General features: G+C 42.2%; 1 protein-coding gene across 2 annotated transcripts in view; it reads right to left on the bottom strand.

Annotated features, from left to right (window-relative positions):
• The window catches only part of SARNP (SAP domain containing ribonucleoprotein), a 66,790-nt gene that overhangs the window by 25,428 nt on the left and 23,234 nt on the right, over nt 1-18,128 (bottom strand). For both annotated transcript variants that reach the window (XR_004032296.1, XM_030822490.1), the window contains exons 6-9: nt 17,115-17,188; nt 16,670-16,698; nt 13,180-13,205; nt 11,376-11,444 (exon numbers count right to left, since the gene is read on the bottom strand). Coding sequence is in view for 1 of the 2 variants with exons in the window: in XM_030822490.1 (XP_030678350.1) it covers nt 11,376-11,444; nt 13,180-13,205; nt 16,670-16,698; nt 17,115-17,188 (198 nt within the window). In the remaining variant the exon portion in view is untranslated. The remainder of the gene's footprint in view (nt 1-11,375; nt 11,445-13,179; nt 13,206-16,669; nt 16,699-17,114; nt 17,189-18,128) is intronic.

Below are 18,128 nucleotides of genomic sequence, written 5' to 3'. Positions count from 1 at the left end.
TGAGCCACCACACCCGGCCAAACCTTTCCTCTTAAAATGTTCAATTTATATGTCTAACATCTCGTCCAATTTTTTCCTCATACATTGGCTAGGTAAAAAGTATGTGTTGGAGGATTAGGGAATAGTAGGACAGTAGAAAGAGAAGAGCAAAGAACACCTGTCTCCTACTTCTCTGGTTGAAATTAGAATACATTGTCTAGCGCCCTAGTTAGGAGAGAAAAATTCCATTCTGCCTCTTTGCTCTTCCAAATTCCTATAGCCAAGTTGTTCAACAGCAGTTGAACGGCGCACATAACTGACATCATTGATTGGAACCATAATAAAAGGAAGTGGGAAGTGTGGGTGTGGGGGAAACTGGGAAGGGAGGGAGATGATGTACTTGTGTTACAGACAAAAGACAAGTTCTGTTCCTCCGCAGGGACAAATGAAGAACCAGATGATGGAACAAACTGAGGTCAAAGAGTTTCCCCCATTGTTTCCTCTTTTTTTTTTTTTTTTTTTTTTTAATTATTATTTTTGAGACCAAGTCTCTGTTGCCCAGGCTGGAGTGCAGCAGCATGATCTCAGCTCACTGCAACCTCCACCTCCAGGGTTCAAGCAATTCTCGTGATTCAGCCTCCCGAGTAGCTGGGACTACAGGTGTAAGCCAACACACCCAGCTAATTTTTGTATTTTTAGTAGAGATGGGGTTTCACCATGTTGGCCAGGCTGGTCTCAAACTCCTGACCAGAGGTGATCGCCCACCTCGGCCTCTCAAAGTGCTGAGATTACAAGTGTGAGCCACTGTGCTGACCTGTTTCCCCTTTAAACAGCTCCTTTACCACTCCCTCAAAGTTTGTTCCATTGGGAGGGTGGGGAAAAGTAGTGTATTTTTTTTATCTTAAAGGGGAGGAGACAGAGAAGAAGAAAACAGATATAGGATTACACATTGTATCTCTCCTTGAAAAGGCCCAATATTTATTTTCAAAGTATTATGAATGAAAAGGGAATGTAAAGGAGTGGTTAACTATTTGTTTAGTCTTAAAAATGCTCCAAGAGGCCAGGTGTGGTAGCTCACGCCTGTAATCCCAGCACTTTGGGAGGCTGAGGCCAGCGGATCACAAGATCAGGAGTTCAAGACCAGCCTGGCCAACATGGTGAAACCCTGTCTCTACTAAAGATACAAAAAATTAGCCAGGCATGGTGGCACACACCTGTAATCCAAGCTATTCAGGAGGCTGAGGCAGGAGAATCACTTGAACCTAAGAGGCGGAGGTTGCAGTGAGCCAAGATCGTGTCACTGCACTCCAACCTGGGCGACAGGGTGAGACTCTGTCTCAAAAAGCAAAGCAAAACAAAACAAAACAAAACACAAAACACAAAAAACTAAACAAACAAACAAAAAACTCCAAGAAATGTTATCTAAGAAATCCTGAAGACTATGTGAGGTTGAGTTTTAGCTTTTCCTGGAATTTATCTTCTAAGATATCCACTCTCAATTGCTATCTCTATCTATCATAGAGTTATCTTCTTTTCTTGTTGGTTAATCTAAGTTGAAAAGAACAGTTATTCAAATGGAAGAAGGACTTTTGGGAAAACTGATAAACTAGGATGAAGGAGAGGGGAAATTCCTCCGAAAGCTCTTGATCAGTGAGGTATCAATGGCTGAGGGAGCCTACGTTGAGTTTTGTTTTTTCCATTTACAAGTCTACTATCTGCGTTTTTCTTGGTCCCATGGCTGTATGAGAAAGAGAAATGGAGAATTAAATATTACACTAAGCCTAGGCACTGCTGCTTGAGTATATTTGAATAGAACCCAAACTTACTAAGCAGGCTACTTTTCCAACTTATTCTGGGATCTAATTCTTCTACCACTACTTCCTTTAAAGATATTCTACCAAACTCTTCACCATAGCTTATGGTTCCTTAGGTTTATAAAGTTCCATGTTGGTAATATCCTATGCATGGCCCCATCATTCTTCTTTGGAAAAGGTTTATACAGCCATACTTAAACTAAGAAATCCTAATTACAGACCCTCTGAGAAGGTTGGTGACCAACTTCTATATCCATAGTACAGCAGTCCCTCTTATACAGGGGGATACATTCCAAAATCCCCTGAAGCCTCAAATAGTACCAAACTCTATATATACTATGATTTTACCTGTAATTTTAATTTCTAAATTAGACACAATAAGAGATTAATAGCAATAATGAAACAGAACAGGCCAGGCATGGTGGCCCAACCCTGTAATCCTAGCACTTTGCGAGACCAAGGCGGGAGGATCACTTGAGCCCAAGAGTTTGGGACCACCTTGGGTAACACAGTGAGACCCTGTCTCCACAAAAAAATTGAAAAATTGACTGGGCGTGTTGGTTTGTGCCTGTAGTCCCAGCTTCTCAGGAGGCTGAAGTGGGAGGGTCACTTAAGCCTGGGAGGTGGAGGCTGCAGTTAGCTGTGATCATGCCACTGCACTTCAGCCTGGGCGACAGAGCAAGACCTTGTCTCAAAATAAATAAATAAGTAAGGCCGGGCACAGTGGCTCATGCCTATAATCCCAGCACTTTGGGAGGCCAAGGTGGGCAAATCACAAGGTCAGGAGTTCAAGACCAGCCTGGCCAATATGGTGAAACCCCACCTCTACTAGAAACACACAAAAAATTAGCCGGGCGTAGTGGCACATGCCTGTAATACCAGCTATTCGGGAGGCTGAGGCAGCAGAATTGCTTGAACCCAGGAGGCGGAGGTTGCAGTGAGCTCAGATTGCGCCACTGCACTCCAGCCTGGGCAACAGAGCAACTCTGTCTCAAAAAAATAAAGAAAGAAAAAAATTAGCTGGGCATAGTAGCACATGCCTGTAATCCCAGCTACTTGGGAGGCTGAAGCAGGAGAATCACTTGAACCTGGGAGGCGGAGGTTGCAGTGATCCGAGATCACGCCATTGCACTCCACCCTGGGCAACAAGTGCAAAACTCCGTCTCAAAAAAAAAAAAAAAAATTACAACAATATGCCAGCATCACTACTCTTATGCATTAGGGCCAATAATAAGTAAAATAACAGTTACTTCAATACAAGCATTGCTCTAATGGGGAAGTAGTAGGGATATGCTGGACAAGGGGATGATTCACATACCCGAGCAGGACAGGGCAAGATTTTATCATGCTACTCAGAACAGTGTGCAATTTAAAATTTATAAACTGTTTGTTTCTGGAATTTTCCATTTAATATTTTAGGACTGTGGTTGACTGAGGGTAACTGAAACAATGGAAAGCACAACCACGGATAAGGGAGGACTGCTGTATGAACTTCTTTCATCTCTCCACATCCCAATGGCTAACCTCTACATCAAAACCTAGCACTTAAGTGAAGGAACAAATATTTCTTCACTTATTTCAGATGGTGGGAGAATAGAAGATAGAATACAGTAGGCCCTCCAGAAGAGAGTGAATTGAGAACAGCATGCCATCATTTAGCTACAATGAAATCTGTATGCTAGAAGACTGGTGGTTGTCTGTACTTTGAATTGACTTTGTCTCAGCTTCCTCTTTGGTACCTCAACATAGTTAAGTGACAAGCTCCTCACAAACAAGGCAGGTCCCTTTGGGAGGCCAAGGCGGGCAGATCACGAAGTCAGGAGTTCGAGACCAGCCTGGCCAACATGGCGAAACCCCATCTCTACTAAAAATACAAAAATTAGCCAGGCGTGGTGGCGGGTGACTGTAATTCCAGCTACTTGGGAGGTTGAGGCAGGAGAATTGCTTAAAACCGGAAGGCAGAGGTTGCAGTGAGCTGAGATCACGCCGCTGCACTTCAGCCTGGGCAAAAGAGCGAAACTCCGTCTCAAAAACAAACAAACAAACAAACAAACCAAAAAAACAAGGCAGGTCCAATATCTCACTCACTGTGAAGTGGTTCATCTCCTACCAATGGTGATAAAAAATGTAATACAAAAGGCTCATGAAAATGATCACTGCAGCTATCCAAGAATATTCTAGTCACCAGCTTCACGAAGAAGACTGTCAGTAGAGGCATAGTTTACTTTCAACCTTTTTATATTCTTTTTTGTTGTTGTTCAGATAGGGTCTTGCTGTTTCCCAGGCTGAAGTGCAGTGGTGCCATCATGGCTTACTGCAGCCTTGACCTCCTGGACTCAAGCAATGCTTCCCCCTCAGCCTTTCAAGGAGCTGGGACTACCAGCACTCACTACCATGCCTGGCTAGTCTTATTTTTTGCAGAGATAGGGTCTTATTATGTTGCCCAGGCTGGTCTTGAACTCCTGGGATCAGGCAATACCCCAAAGTGCTGGAGCTAGGATTACAGGTGTGAACCTCTGTGCCCAGTCTAAACTTTTTATATTGTGACACTGTGTTAACACCGATCATACCCATCAGGAAAGAAGAGTGGCAAAAATCATAAACCTGGGAAAAGTATCCTTCAAGGTTTATTGGACTTAAGATAACTCTTTAGGACAGTTACCTATATGAAGGTCTGGAAGTAGAAAAACCCTGGTACTATTCTAATAGATAAAAAAGGAAGATGTACTAAGGTCAATAAGGATGTAAGATGCTTGTATCTTCTACTAGTAATCAAGAATCAGTAACATATACTGCCCTCACATTCCTGGGGAAGGAGAAGAGTATCAACCACATTCCAGTTTTCTGCTTAGTGCCTGGGATTAGACTTGTTTTGTTTTTTAAATATCCATGTAGATGGATTTCCTATAATGTCCTAAAGTATCAAGTTTCTCCTTCCTGAGGGTGCCAATGTTTGAAAAATACAAAACAATCCACTCAAATTAGCACAGCAGTTAATAATACAGCACTAAGCCCAGACTTAGTTTTTACCAAAACTAGTATCCTTTGACTACAAATATATTAACTGAGCTGGCTTTATTCCCTCTATCAATCTCCCACTCTTTTCTTTCTTTTTTAAAATTTTTTATGGAGATGGGGGTCTCACTCCATCACTCAGGCTGGTGTGCAGTGGTATGAACATGGCTCACTGCAGTCTCGAGTTCCTAGGCTCAAGCAATCCTCCCACCTCAGTCTCCTAAGTAGCTGGGACCACAGGCATGTGCCACGCTGCACCTGGCTAATTTGTTTTTACTTTTTATAGAAGACAGGGTCTCACTATGTTGCCCAGGCTTCAAACTCCTTTCAAAGATGAGTTTCCAGCCGCAGTGGCTCATGGCCATAATCTCAGCACTTTGGGAGGCTGAGGCTGGCAGACTGCTTGAGTCCAGGAGTTCAAGACCAGCGTGGGCAACATGGTGAAACCCCATCTCTACAAAATATACTAAAATTAGTTGGGTATGGTGGCGCACGCCTGTAGTCCTAGCTACTCAGGAGGCTGAGGTGGGAGGATCACTTGACCCTAGGAGGCTGAGGCTGCAGTGAGCTATCATTGCACCACTGCACTCCAGCCTGGGTGACAGAGTTAGACCCTGTCTTAAAAAAATAATAAAAATGGTTTCCTATGTGCCAGGCTAAGTTCTGTCCTTCACCAATGGCACTGACCCAAACATTACTCCTCTTGGGAGGCATGGGAAACAGATAGAGAAAAAACAACCAGTCAAGCACAAGACAGAAAACCTAGCTGGTGATCAATCAGAGCAATGTTACTAATCAGAGTAGATGTTATTTATCTGAGTTTTGTTGTTTGAGGGGGTTGGGTGGGAGGTTTATTAGTCCACAGTCACCATGAGACTTATGAGAAAAGGCATGCCACTCTATCCTCAAACAGTCCAAAGAGTTGAAGGGGACAATTTACAGCCTCTTGTGTAAAAAATTTCTGTAAATGCCCATGCCATTCTTTGCCTTGTCACTTTCCATTAGCCTAAACCAGTAAGACTCTGTTCACTGAGACTTAAGCTGGAAACATGAACGAACAGACTTTTCTTGGGCAGAGGGAAAAGGAGATGATGATTTAGCGGAGGCTGGGGGCAGGTGGGAGAGAGATTTCTTTACATTTCTGTGTAGTGCCTGATATGTGTATAGTATACTAGTGGAGCTAAAAACTGAAATATATAAATAGTCATGCAAAAGGCAGCCTAGGAAAAATAGCAGACTCAGGTTCTTAAATCTGTAATATGCTCAAGCCATAAATCTAAAATATGAAGAGGAGATGAGCAGATTGTGACAATTAAAAAAAAAAATTAGGCTGGGCACAGTGGCTAACACCTGTAATCCCAGCACTTTGGGAGGCTGAGGCAGGAGGATCACTTGAGCCCAGGAATTGGAGACCAGTCTGGGCCACACATGAGACCCTATCTCTAAAAAAAAGAAAAAAAGAAATCAATCATAAACATCATTCAATCCATGGCTCATCTGCTCTCATATACTTCCTCTCTTTATTCATACACTACACTGATCAGTAGCCAAGTCCACTAAAGAGAAATCAGCAAGCATGCAGTGTCGTAAATTGGATCAAGCAGGCAACAGAGATGACAAAAAGTGGGTTTTTCATTGTTTTGTTTAGAATACTAGGAATAGAGAAGAGGCTACACTACCTGCTAACCTCCACTATTTGTACCACATCTAACTGAATAAAATCTGTGCCTAGAGAATTAAACAACTTAAAGACAAGTGACCAAATTATATAGAAGGCTACACTGGAACCCAGAATCCCAGGATGAAGTGGACAAAAGTATGCTCATCTGGCAGTTCCGTAAACACAAACTTAACCAAGTCACTAACCTCTGCCAACCAACCCAACACTACGTAGCAACTCATTCTAGTGATAAATAGTTAAGGCAATTCTCACCAGACAATGTACCTAGCTGCAATTCCAGGATGTGGAACTAGAACACTAAGTTCTAGAAAAAAAGAATCCTTACTTTTCTTATGTCTTACTCCTTTTCCTCCAACTTCTCTCCTTTCATAGATTTACTCTGAAACTGCTTATATTTTCTACAATTATTTAAAAAAATTCTCAGCTACAGATTAACAGTGGTCCAAGTATGTGGCCTGATAAATAACTTCTACATCACTTCCAAGTATGAAAGCTGTGTGGGAGATATAAGCTAGATATGAGTCGTCCAATACGGTAGCCACTAGCCACAAATGGCTTTGTAAAATAAGTTTTATTGGACAATGCTGGTGGAGACAGCAAAACATCAGCATTTCTGGGACACTGTGACGGTTTATGGGACAAAACAGACCAAAATGTTTAAATTAGGATGGTTCTGAAAATCAAGACTTATAACCAATGTAAATGGGACCTATACTACTCAAAGAGGACATCTCAAAAGGTCACAAATCTCCAAGCGAAGTAGTCCCTGGGAACCATACATATTCTAGTAAAGTGCTACTTAAAATACAGTCTGCCTCCTGGTGCTAGTCTCCAAACTGTTTCTTACCAGTGTGTAAAGGTCCAGAAATTGAAAATGTTAAGAAACTTTCAGAATAATTTAATGCTGTTGTAACATTTTAATTGTATTTTAAAAAGTATCACTGCAATAATCAAAAAAATTTTTAAACTAGTTTTTTGCCACAGATAATTTCAGATGCACTACTCTAGCACATACGCAAATAAAAAAATATGCTATACATATTGACAATCAATGTTATTAGAGAAGGAAGCTCACAGCCAGAGTTCTGCCAATTACCATTATTGTATTACAACCCTCCAGAGACTTAAAATGGGCGCTGAAATCTTATCCATGATCAACTAAAACTAAAATTGAGTCAAGTTAATTGACTCAATTTTAAGGCCATAAAGCCAATTTACCAACAGAACTGAACTAAGAAAAAAGGAAGATAACTAACATTTATTGAGGGTCAAAGTATCACTGTTAGGTAATTTCAAATACTGTATACAATTTTTTTTTTTTAAAGACAGAGTCTAGGCCATGTTGCGGTGGCTCACGCCTGTAATCCCAGCACTTTGGGAGGCCAAAGTGGGTGGATCACTTGAGGCCAAAGTTCAAGACCAGCTTGGGCAACATGAAGAAAACCCATCTATACTAAAAATGCAAAATTAGCTGGGCACGGTGGCGCACTCCCATATTCTTAGCTACTCAGGAGGGTGAGGTGGGAAAAATCACTTGAACCCAGGAGGCAGAGGTTGTAGTGAGCTGCGATTGCACCATTGCACTCCAGCCTGGTTGAGAGAACAAAACCCTGTCTCAGAAAAAAAAAAAAAAAGACAGGGTCTCACTCTGTCACCCAGGCTGGAGTGCAGTATCAGTATCATGGCTCACTGCAGCCTCAAACTCCTGGGCTCCATTAATCATCCCGCCTCAGCTTCCCAAAATAATGGGATTTCAGGCATGAGCCACTGCACCTGGCCCTGTATCCAATTATTTACTCTTCCCAACCAGGTTGCTAGTTATTGCTCTAAGTCTTACAGATGAGGATCAAAGAAGTTCAGTAATTTGCTCAAAGTCACAAAGTTAATATACGTATCTGTTTTACTCAGCCTCCTGTGGACTAAAAATGAAAAAATGTCAAAGAAAGAGAAAACTTCTAGGGAAGGGAAGAGAAAGACCTGATATTCCTGTAATGAAATACTATAAAAATAACACAGGTATACAGTATAGCACTGATGGACAAATTCTTTTCAGCAATGTGTAGTAGGAGCTATGAGCTATGTAGTAAGAGATATGATGTTCAATGTTGTAAATTCTGAAGGAACACAGACAATTCCTTAGAAGATGGAGTGAATTTCTACTGCTGGGGTTCGCACACATCTAGCCCTCATATAAAAGAGAAGACAGATGAGAACTAGGGCCACAGAACCAAGGCACCCTTCCCCTTGGCCATCTGGCACAACACAAGTGACCTTTGGTTGATTTGTTTGTTTGTTTGTTTTGAGATGAAGTCTCACTCTGTCGCCCAGGCTGGAGTACAGTGGTGCAATCTCGGCTCACCGCAGCCTCTGCCCTCCAAGTTCAAGCGATTCTCCTGCCTCAGCCTCCCAAGTAGCTGGGATTACAGGCACCTGCCACCGCGCCTGGCTAATTTTTTGTATTTTTAGAAGAGATGGGGTTTCACCATCTTGTCCAGGCTGGTCTTTAACTCCTGACCTCGTGATCCACCCGCCTCAGCCTCCAAAGTGCTGGGATTACAGGTGTGAGCCACCGTGCCCAGTCATGACCTTTGGTTTGTAACAGCCCTTCCCAATTAAAGTGCATGTGGCTTAAGAATCACATACTCTGCCTCTCAACTCCAAATTTTTTCTTACTTCACAAAAATGAGCAAGTATTCCCACTGAGCACCAATGGTCTCAGCATCATGCTAGGCACACGGACCTGATGCTGTATTTCTGGTTAATATAAAAAATGATAACCCAGGCCAGGCACAGTGGCTCACACCTATAGTCCAGCACTTTGGGAGGCCGACACAGGAGGATGGCGTGAGGCCAGGAGTTTGAGACCAGCTGGGCAACACAGGGAGACCTCATCTCTAAAAAAAAAATTCAAAAAACTGGCCAGGCATGGTGGCACACATCTGTGGTCCCACCTACTCAGGAGGCTGAGGTGGGAGGCTTGCTTGAGCCTGGGAAATGGAGGCTGCAATGAGTTGTGATGATGCTACTGCACTGCAGCCTGGGTATCAGAGTGAGAACTTGTCTCAAAAAAGATTTAAAAAAAAAAAAAAGTTAACCTAAATGGAAGAAAGATGGAACAAAGTTGTGCACAAGTGTTTCACAGTGGCACAATAACGATTACTTTTAGTGTTTAGTTTTTTCCTAAGCAAAATATATAACCAATGTCAGGTAAGTTTCTTCCAATGGCTTTCTAGAGAGCTGAACACTTTTATGCTGAGTTGGAAATACTGATGTTTTTCTTTTTTTGAGACAGAGTCTCACTTTGTTGCCCAGGCTAGAGTACAGTAGCACAATCTCGGCTCACTACAACCTCTGCCTTCCGGGTTCAAGTGATTCTCCCGCCTCAGCCTCCCAAGTAGCTGGGACTACAGGCATGTACCACCATGCCTGGCTAATTTTTGTAGTTATAGTAGAGACAGGGTTTCACCATGTTGGCTGGGCTGGTCTCGAACTCCTGACCTCAGGTGATCCGCCCACCTCAGCCTCCCAAAGTGCTGGGATTACAGGCGTGAGCCACCATGCCCAACCAATTTTTTTCTTTTTTTTTTCTTGAGACAGAGTCTCACTCTGTCGCCCAGGCTGGAGTGCAGTGGCGCAATCTCGGCTCACTGCAAGCCCCGCCTCCCAGGTTCACGCCATTCTCCTGCCTCGGCCTCCCGAGTAGCTGGGACTACAGGCGCCCGCCACCACGCCCGGCTGATTTTTGTGTATTTTTAGTAGAGATGGGGTTTCACCGTGTTAGCCAGGATGGTCTCGATCTCCTGACCTCGTGATCCGCACATCTCCGCCTCCCAAAGTGTTGGGATTACAGGCGTGAGCCACCGCACCGGCCCAAATTTTTTCTTAAATGATGGTTTTTCTGGTTTCAAATACCCTGCCACCACTTTAACAACCAAGAAACATGTTCCTGTTCTAAACAACAAAGATTAAGAGACCACCTGCTCTAGGCAAATAGAAAAATGCTTATCATTTTCTCCAATGTGCCTAGCAAAACTACCAAGGCAACTATGCCCTGGGGAACCAATCACCCCACACAGCATGAAGTAAACAAGGTCATCTTGCTTAATAAACTAAATAATATCAGTTAGCTGAGGGGCATAAAGAATGAATTAACTTTTTTATTTTTGTTCCACCAATCCTCCAAGTTTTATTTCTAAGTACTTTTGACCTAAAGACAAGACTGTCTTTCCTGATTAGTTAATTCCCATTATGCCTATTATCAAAGTTAAAGTAGATGTAATAAGTTTTAACATCACTGAATTTAACATCCTAACCAACAGAAATATAGACCATACTCAGGCTGGGTGCAGTGGCTCACGCTGTAATCCCAGCACTCTGGGAGGCAGAAGTGGGTGGATCCCTTAGGACCAGGAGTTTGAGACCAGCTTGGGTAACAGAGCAAAATCCAAAAATTGAAAAAAATTAGCTGGGCATGGTGGCACGTGCCTGTAGTTTTAGCTACAAGAGAGGCTGAGGTGGGAGGATCACCTGAGCCCAGGGAGGTCAAGCATGCAGTGAGCCGTGATCGCACCACTGCACTCTAGCCTGGGCAACAGAATGACCTTGTCTCAAAGAAAAAAAAAGAAAGAAAGAAAAGAAATGTAGACCATGCTCTAGCAGCCTGGGTGAGAGCTATGAAAACAATCCATGGGAAAAAACAATCAGCTTGTGAAATAATTCCTGTAACATAATCAAGAGTCAGCGAGAGGAGGTGACAGTCAAACAAGTATGTGAAATGAAATGCTTTGTAGCCAGCTACATTCTCAGGAAAGTCATTTCCAGCCTATGTAGTTTCCATAAGCTGCTCTAGTGTCACAAAAACATTACTTCCATCGAACCTACGTTACCTTTCTGGAGATTGAAGAGACATTCAAACCGAATCTTTGAGCTCTTTCCTTCAGCTTATCCAAGTTAACCTATAAAAGCATAGGGGAAAGAACATAGTTTTAAAAAATCAAAACGGAAAACAAAAAATGCAGAAACTGTAGTCTGAAGCTAAGAGTTCAAATAAGCCTATAACATTAAAGATACCCAATGAGCAAAATAAGAAAACTAAGCAGCAACCATCCAGTCCACTGATTATGGCCTCCTCTGGAATGCAGTGAAAGATTCAGCCCTGCCTCCTGCATTTATCACAGGTGTCAAGAGCCTAAGGAAGGCTTAAGATCAAGGGAAGCTGGCCGGGCGCGGTGGCTCACGCTTGTAATCCCAGCACTTTGGGAGGCCGAGGCGGGCGGATCACGAGGTCAGGAGATCGAGACCACGGTGAAACCCCGTCTCTACTAAAAATACAAAAAAAATTAGCCGGGCGTGGTGGCGGGCGCCTGTAGTCCCAGCTACTCGGAGAGGCTGAGGCAGGAGAATGGCGTGAACCCAGGAGGCGGAACTTGCAGTGAGCCGAGATCGCGCCACTGCACTCCAGCCTGGGTGACAGAGCGAGACTCCGTCTCAAAAAAAAAAAAAAAAAAAAAAAAAAGATCAAGGGAAGCCAAACACTGCTGGAGAAAGCAAACACATGTCTAAATCATTACCTCCAAACAAGTCTACCATTCACAATCCAAAATCATTAATTCTCATATGGTCTCTGCAAGTATTTCTTAACTCTATCTCCAAAAAAAGAGAAACTATCACGGAAGCACCTTTTTCGGAAGACAATCTATAACTACTACCCAACTCGATTCTCTTCCCTCCTCTTTCTTGGAAACCTTGGTACATGGACTTGTTACTATTGTAAGAATTATTTAGGGCCAGGAGCAGTGGCTCATGCCTATAATCCTAGAAGTTTGGGAGGCCGAGGCAGGTGGATCACCTGAGGTCAGGAGTTCAAGACCAGCCTGGCCAAGATGGTGAAACCCCGTCTCTACTAAAAATACAAAAATTAGCCAGGCATGGTGGCGGGCACCTGTAATCCCACCTACTTGGGAGGCTGAGGCAGGAGAATTCCTTGAGCCTGTGAGGTGGAGGTTGCAGTAAGCTGAGATCGCACCATTGCACTCCAGCCTGGGCAACAAGAATGAAACTCCGCTTCAAAAAAAAAAAAAAAAAAAGAATATTCAGGAAATTTTCATTAATAATATTAAACCTTCACTTAACAATATTAAACAGCAACCCCTAAAGCAGGATTTCATAAAGCTGATTCTATTTCACCACAGCATTCGTTACAATTTTTTAAATACGCTGACTAGTCACAATGGTCCAGAAGGCCATTTTATTCTACCATTCTTTACTCTGATTTCACATTTCATGGATAGTATTTAAAAAAAAAAAAAAAGCACTATCTACAAACAGAACTCCTAAATTGCTTCCATAGATTCTCTTGTGGTAATTATGAACTAGACATTATCTAAGGCCATTGGACAAGGCCTCCAGTACCATAAAACAAAGTTACATACATGGCTAACAAAATCCATTCTTACTTTCAAAAAGAACGGTAGGAAGGAAGACGTCTGCAGTAATTGAACATGTGACAATTTTCCTGACCTCTCAGTATCTCCAACAATTTTTTAAATTCAAGACATACAATATTGTACTGAAAACAGTCAACAAATTAATGTTCTCAGAGTTTCCACTTATCTGGGGAGAAGGAGTCTCTAAAGTTAGCTATATAGAATTAAGATCTGGGTGTGTAAGAAATAAAAAAAGATTTCTTACCATAGGTTTGTTATCAGATGACAGACCTAAGGAAGTAAATAAAGTTTTATTTAATATTTTTAAAAGTCATAAAAGCCGACAGTCTTCAAGTCAAATTAGGCAACATAAAAACAGTATACGGGACACACATCCTTTATCCTATGATGACAAAGAAAAGGCAGAAATTGCATCTAGCGATCATGTCTGCATTAATTGCTAGCAGGAACATAAAATGGTACAGTTGCTTTGGAAAACAATTTGGCAGTTCCTCAAAAGATAAATACAGTTACGTATGATCCCACAATTCCACTGCTAGCTATACAGCCAAGAGAAAACGAAAACATATAATTACACAAAAACTTGTACATAAATGTTCACAGCAGCATTATGCATACTAGACAAAAAGTTAAAGAAAAACACCCATCAACGGATGACTGGCTAAATCAAGTATGGTATATCCGTATAATGGAATATTATTAAACAATAAAAATGAATAGAGACACATGCTACAACATGAATGAACCTTGAAAGCTATGCTAAGTGAATGAATCCAGTCACAAAAGACAATATACTATACGTACTATACGAATTCATTCATATGAAGGCAAATTTCCATGGAGAAAAAAACCTCAGTGGCTGCTTAGGGCTGGGCAGGGAGAGGTAATGGAGGATATCTACTAATAGGCACAGAGTTTCTTTTTGGGGTGATAAACACGGTGATGATGGCTGCACAACCCTGTGAATATACTATGAAATAACGAATTATATACCTTTAAATGGATGAACTGTATGTTACATAAATTGCATCTCAGTAAAGCTGTTAAAAAAAGAGATCCCATCTGGACAAACAAGAACTACTATCATGAGTTGAAATTATGGCTCCTGGCCGGGTGTGGTGGCTTACGCCTGTAATCCCAGCACTTTCGGAGGCCAAGGCAGGTGGATCACCTGAGGTCAGGACTTCTAGACCAGCCTGACCAATACGGTGAAATCCCATCTCTACTACAAATACAAAAATTAGCCAGGTGTGGTGGCGTGTGCCTGTAGTCCCAGCTACTCGGGAGGCTGAGACAGGAGAATTGCTTGAACCCAGAAGGCAGAGGCTGCAGTGAGCTGAGATGGCGTCGCTGCACCAGGGCAACAGAGTAAGACTCCATATCAAAAAAAAAAAAAAAAAAAAAAAAAAAAAACAAATTATGGCTCCTTAAGGCCAATTTTCTGTCCTGAAATTATCACCAAGAACCTAGCCAATAATTATTTACTTCAAACTTTTCAGGATTTCATTCAAAAAACAATGCTTCCTTTTAAATGTTCCCAAATTCCGTTATTTTAGAGTTACTCTATAGTTCTAAGATGTCAGAATTATGAGTAACATTGAAACTGTATTTTTTATCAGGTTCCCTTTGCAGACTATTAATTTTAACTATTATCTTTCTTCAAATAGCATTTTAGCCATGCACCTGTAGTCCCAGTTACTCAGGAGGCTGAGGGAGGATTGCTTGAGCCCAGGAGCTCAAGTCCAGCCTGGGCAATACAGTGAAACCCTTCTCTTAAAAAAAATAAAAAAGCACCACGTTCTATAATTTCTGTTGTATCTTCACCAATTATCTCTCTCTTGATATAACTAAGAGCCAGAAAAAAATTATTTTTTCTAAAACACTTAGTGATAGTGGCCAGAATTTTTCTCTCTTTTTAAAAGCACAGCAAAACACTACAAGAAGATCTCTGGGGGACATTTTCTTACTTAAAACTACTGACGAGTCACAGGGAAAACTGGATTGAATTTGGAGACTACATTTAAATTTTAAGTTCCTGAGAAAAGGGGCTATGTTCTTTTTGTTTTTTTGAGACAAGAGTCTCATTCTGTCCCCCAGGCTGGAGTGCAGTGGAGCGATCTCCGCTCACTGCAAGCTCCGCTTCCCACGTTCAAGCACTTCTGCCTCAGCCTCCCAAGTAGCTGAAATTACAGGTGCCCAACACCACGCCCGGCTAATTTTTTTTTATTTTTTATTTTTTATTTTTAGTAGAGAAGGGTTCGCCATGTTGGCCAGGCTGGTCTCAAACTCCTGACCTTAAGCGATCCACCTGCCTTGGCCTCCCAAAGTGCTGGGATTACAGGTGTGAACCACCGTGCCCAGCCTGTCCTTTTTTTAAATTTTGAGACAGGATCTTGCTCTGTCACCCAGGCTAGAGTGTCATGGCAAGATCACACTCACTGCCAGCCTTGACCTCCCAGGCTTAAGAGATACTCCCACCCCAGCGTCCCAAGTAGCTGGGACTACAGACGCCTGCCCCCATGTCTAGCTAATTTTTTAATTTTTTGAAGAAACAAGGTGTCGCTTTTTTTCCCAAGCTAGTTTCCAACTCCTGGGTTCAACTGATCCTCCCAGCTTGGCATCCCAAAGTGCTGGGATTACAGGCGTGAGCCACCACACCCAGCCGTTTCTTAAAAATAACTATTTCAGGCTCGGCACACCTGTAATCCCACCATTTTAGGAGGCAGAGGTGAGTGGATCACTTGAGGTTAGGAGTTCAAACCAGCCTGGCCAACACAGTGAAATCTGTCTCTACTAAAAATACAAAAATTAGCTGGGTGTGGTGTCACGCACCTGTGGTCCCAGCTACTCGGGAGGCTGAGGCAGGAAAATAGCTTGAACCCGGGAGGCAGAGGTTGCAGTGAACCAGATCGCATCCCTGCACTCCAGCATGGGTGACAAAGCAAGACTGCGTCTCAAAAAATAGTAATAATTTCCTCTAGGCCGGGCGCGGTGGCTCACGCTTGTAATCCCAGCACTTTGGGAGGCCGAGGTGGGCGGATCACGAGGTCAGGAGATCGAGACCATGGTGAAACCCCGTCTCTACTAAAAATACAAAAAATTAGCCGGGTGTGGTGGCGGGCGCCTGTAGTCCCAGCTGCTGGGGAGGCTGAGGCAGGAGAATGGCGTGAACCCGGGAGGTGGAGCTTGCAGTGAGCCGAGATCGCGCCACTGCACTCCAGCCTGGGCGACAGAGCGATACTCCGTCTCAAAAAAAAAAAAAAAAAAAAAAAAGATCACTATAAATAATGCTGTGATAAGCCCTGAGGCTGTCTTTATGCACATTCAAGACTATTTCCTTATACGTTCCTAGAAGTAAAACTGTTAAGGTAGAAGATATTCTTTTCCCTTTTATCAGTTATAATAGCCAGTATAACACTGGATAGTATGCAATAATTTTATGCAGTTGGGACCCTAGAATAAGAAAGCAAAGTACTAGAGAAACTTCTTTGAAGATGTTCAAGAAAAGAAAGACAAATGTTGGCATTTCCTATCCTCTCATAACATTTAGTATCTCTCTTAATTGCCCAGGAAGGCCTAAGTATAATTTTACCTAAAGCAGGAGATGAATGTTACAATCTCTTAAGAGTTTCTACAGCTAGCAAATTTACCTTATTTTGGAGAAATGAAACCTGTTATACCAGAAAAAAAAGAATAAAAAGATAACTTTCTCAAAAGTATCTCTGTACTCTTACCTTTTGTTGGAACTGAAGAAATCCCAAACCTGAAGAAGGAAGAACAAACTAAATTTTAGGAAGCTGTTCACACTCCTCGTTGTCTGTCTCCGTGTCAAGTATACATGACACTTCTTGCTTGTGATCTCAAGCCTTGCAATCATTAGCTAATTCTAACAACCCCATGAAAGAGGTTCAGAAATTAAGCTAAAAGGAAGCCTTATCAGAATTAGTAGTAGTCAGTTCCTGGCTTTAACTGTTACAAAAACCCTTCTCAATAAAGATCAATTTATAGCAACTATAACCAAATAAGTAGACATGTTCTGAATAGGGTCAAAAAAGTGTTCATATCCTTCAGCAAGCCTCTATTCTACTTAAAATCAACAATTACATCTAAAAGCTAGGATCACACATCTTCACCTTTACAACACCCCTATCGGAAGCCCAAAAGGCTGGGGACACTCACCTAGCTGCCCGAGCAGCTTTCTTACTCTCCAAGCTCACAGGTACATTGAATCGTTCAGCCCTCTTCTGCATTCTCTACGTAAAAATAGACAAAAGGAAGAAAAAAAGTCAATTTATGGTTTAAGAAAGTCAGTCAGAGGTAGGTATCTTAAAAAGAGTCTCACTCTGTCCCCCAGGCTGGAGTGCAGTAGCATGATCTCAGCTCACTGCAACCTCAGCCTCCTGGGTTCAAGCGATTCTCATGGCTCAGCCTCCCGAGTAGCTGGGATTACAGGACTGTGCCACTGTGCCCAGCTAATTTTTGTGCTCTTAGTAGAAATGAGATTTCACCATGATGTCCAGGCGGATCTTGAACTCCTGGCCTCAAGTGAACTGCCCACCTCAGCCTCCTAAACTGCTGGGATTACAACTGTGAGCCACCCGGCCCAGCCAAAGGTAGGTATCTTAAAAACATCAGAAGTAATTTCTTAGGGTCTAAACTGAAAATACTGACAATCCTAGAAGATATCAGGTTGTGTCCATGCTAGGACTTAACGGCCCTTACCAGAAAGCAAGCAAAAAAAGACTATTATTAGATGCCCTCAAAAACAAAAGGGAGAAATAAAGTAAAACTTACATTATGCATGAAGCCAAGAAGTCAAAAACTATGTTTGGCTGACCTTTGAAAAGTGATCAAAGGAATAGCTTGGTTCCAACACCAATGGTATTCTTTCAGTTAGAAATGAAGTAGCATTGTTTTATGTCATTCTAAAAGAGTTTAATAATTCTCTACTTTGCAAGTATGATACTGAACACAAGATCTCAACTGGAACCTGGTTTCACAGTCCTGTACCACAGAAACCAGAGAAATTTCAATCTCAGCTACTGGCCAGTAGCAACATAAGAGTCACATCTACCAATACATTTTCAAGGTACAATCCTCCTAAATCTAATCCCAGGTTTGAAAACATCTCAAAGAGAGTCACTGTTAGACCATAGTATTACATATAAAAAGACTACAGCTTCAAGAATGACT

The sequence above is a fragment of the Nomascus leucogenys genome, chromosome 11 (genome assembly GCF_006542625.1).
Source record: "Nomascus leucogenys isolate Asia chromosome 11, Asia_NLE_v1, whole genome shotgun sequence".
Classification (NCBI taxonomy): domain Eukaryota; kingdom Metazoa; phylum Chordata; class Mammalia; order Primates; family Hylobatidae; genus Nomascus; species Nomascus leucogenys.
Note: the sequence above shows the minus strand (reverse complement) of the source record. Positions and strands in the feature narration are given on the sequence as shown.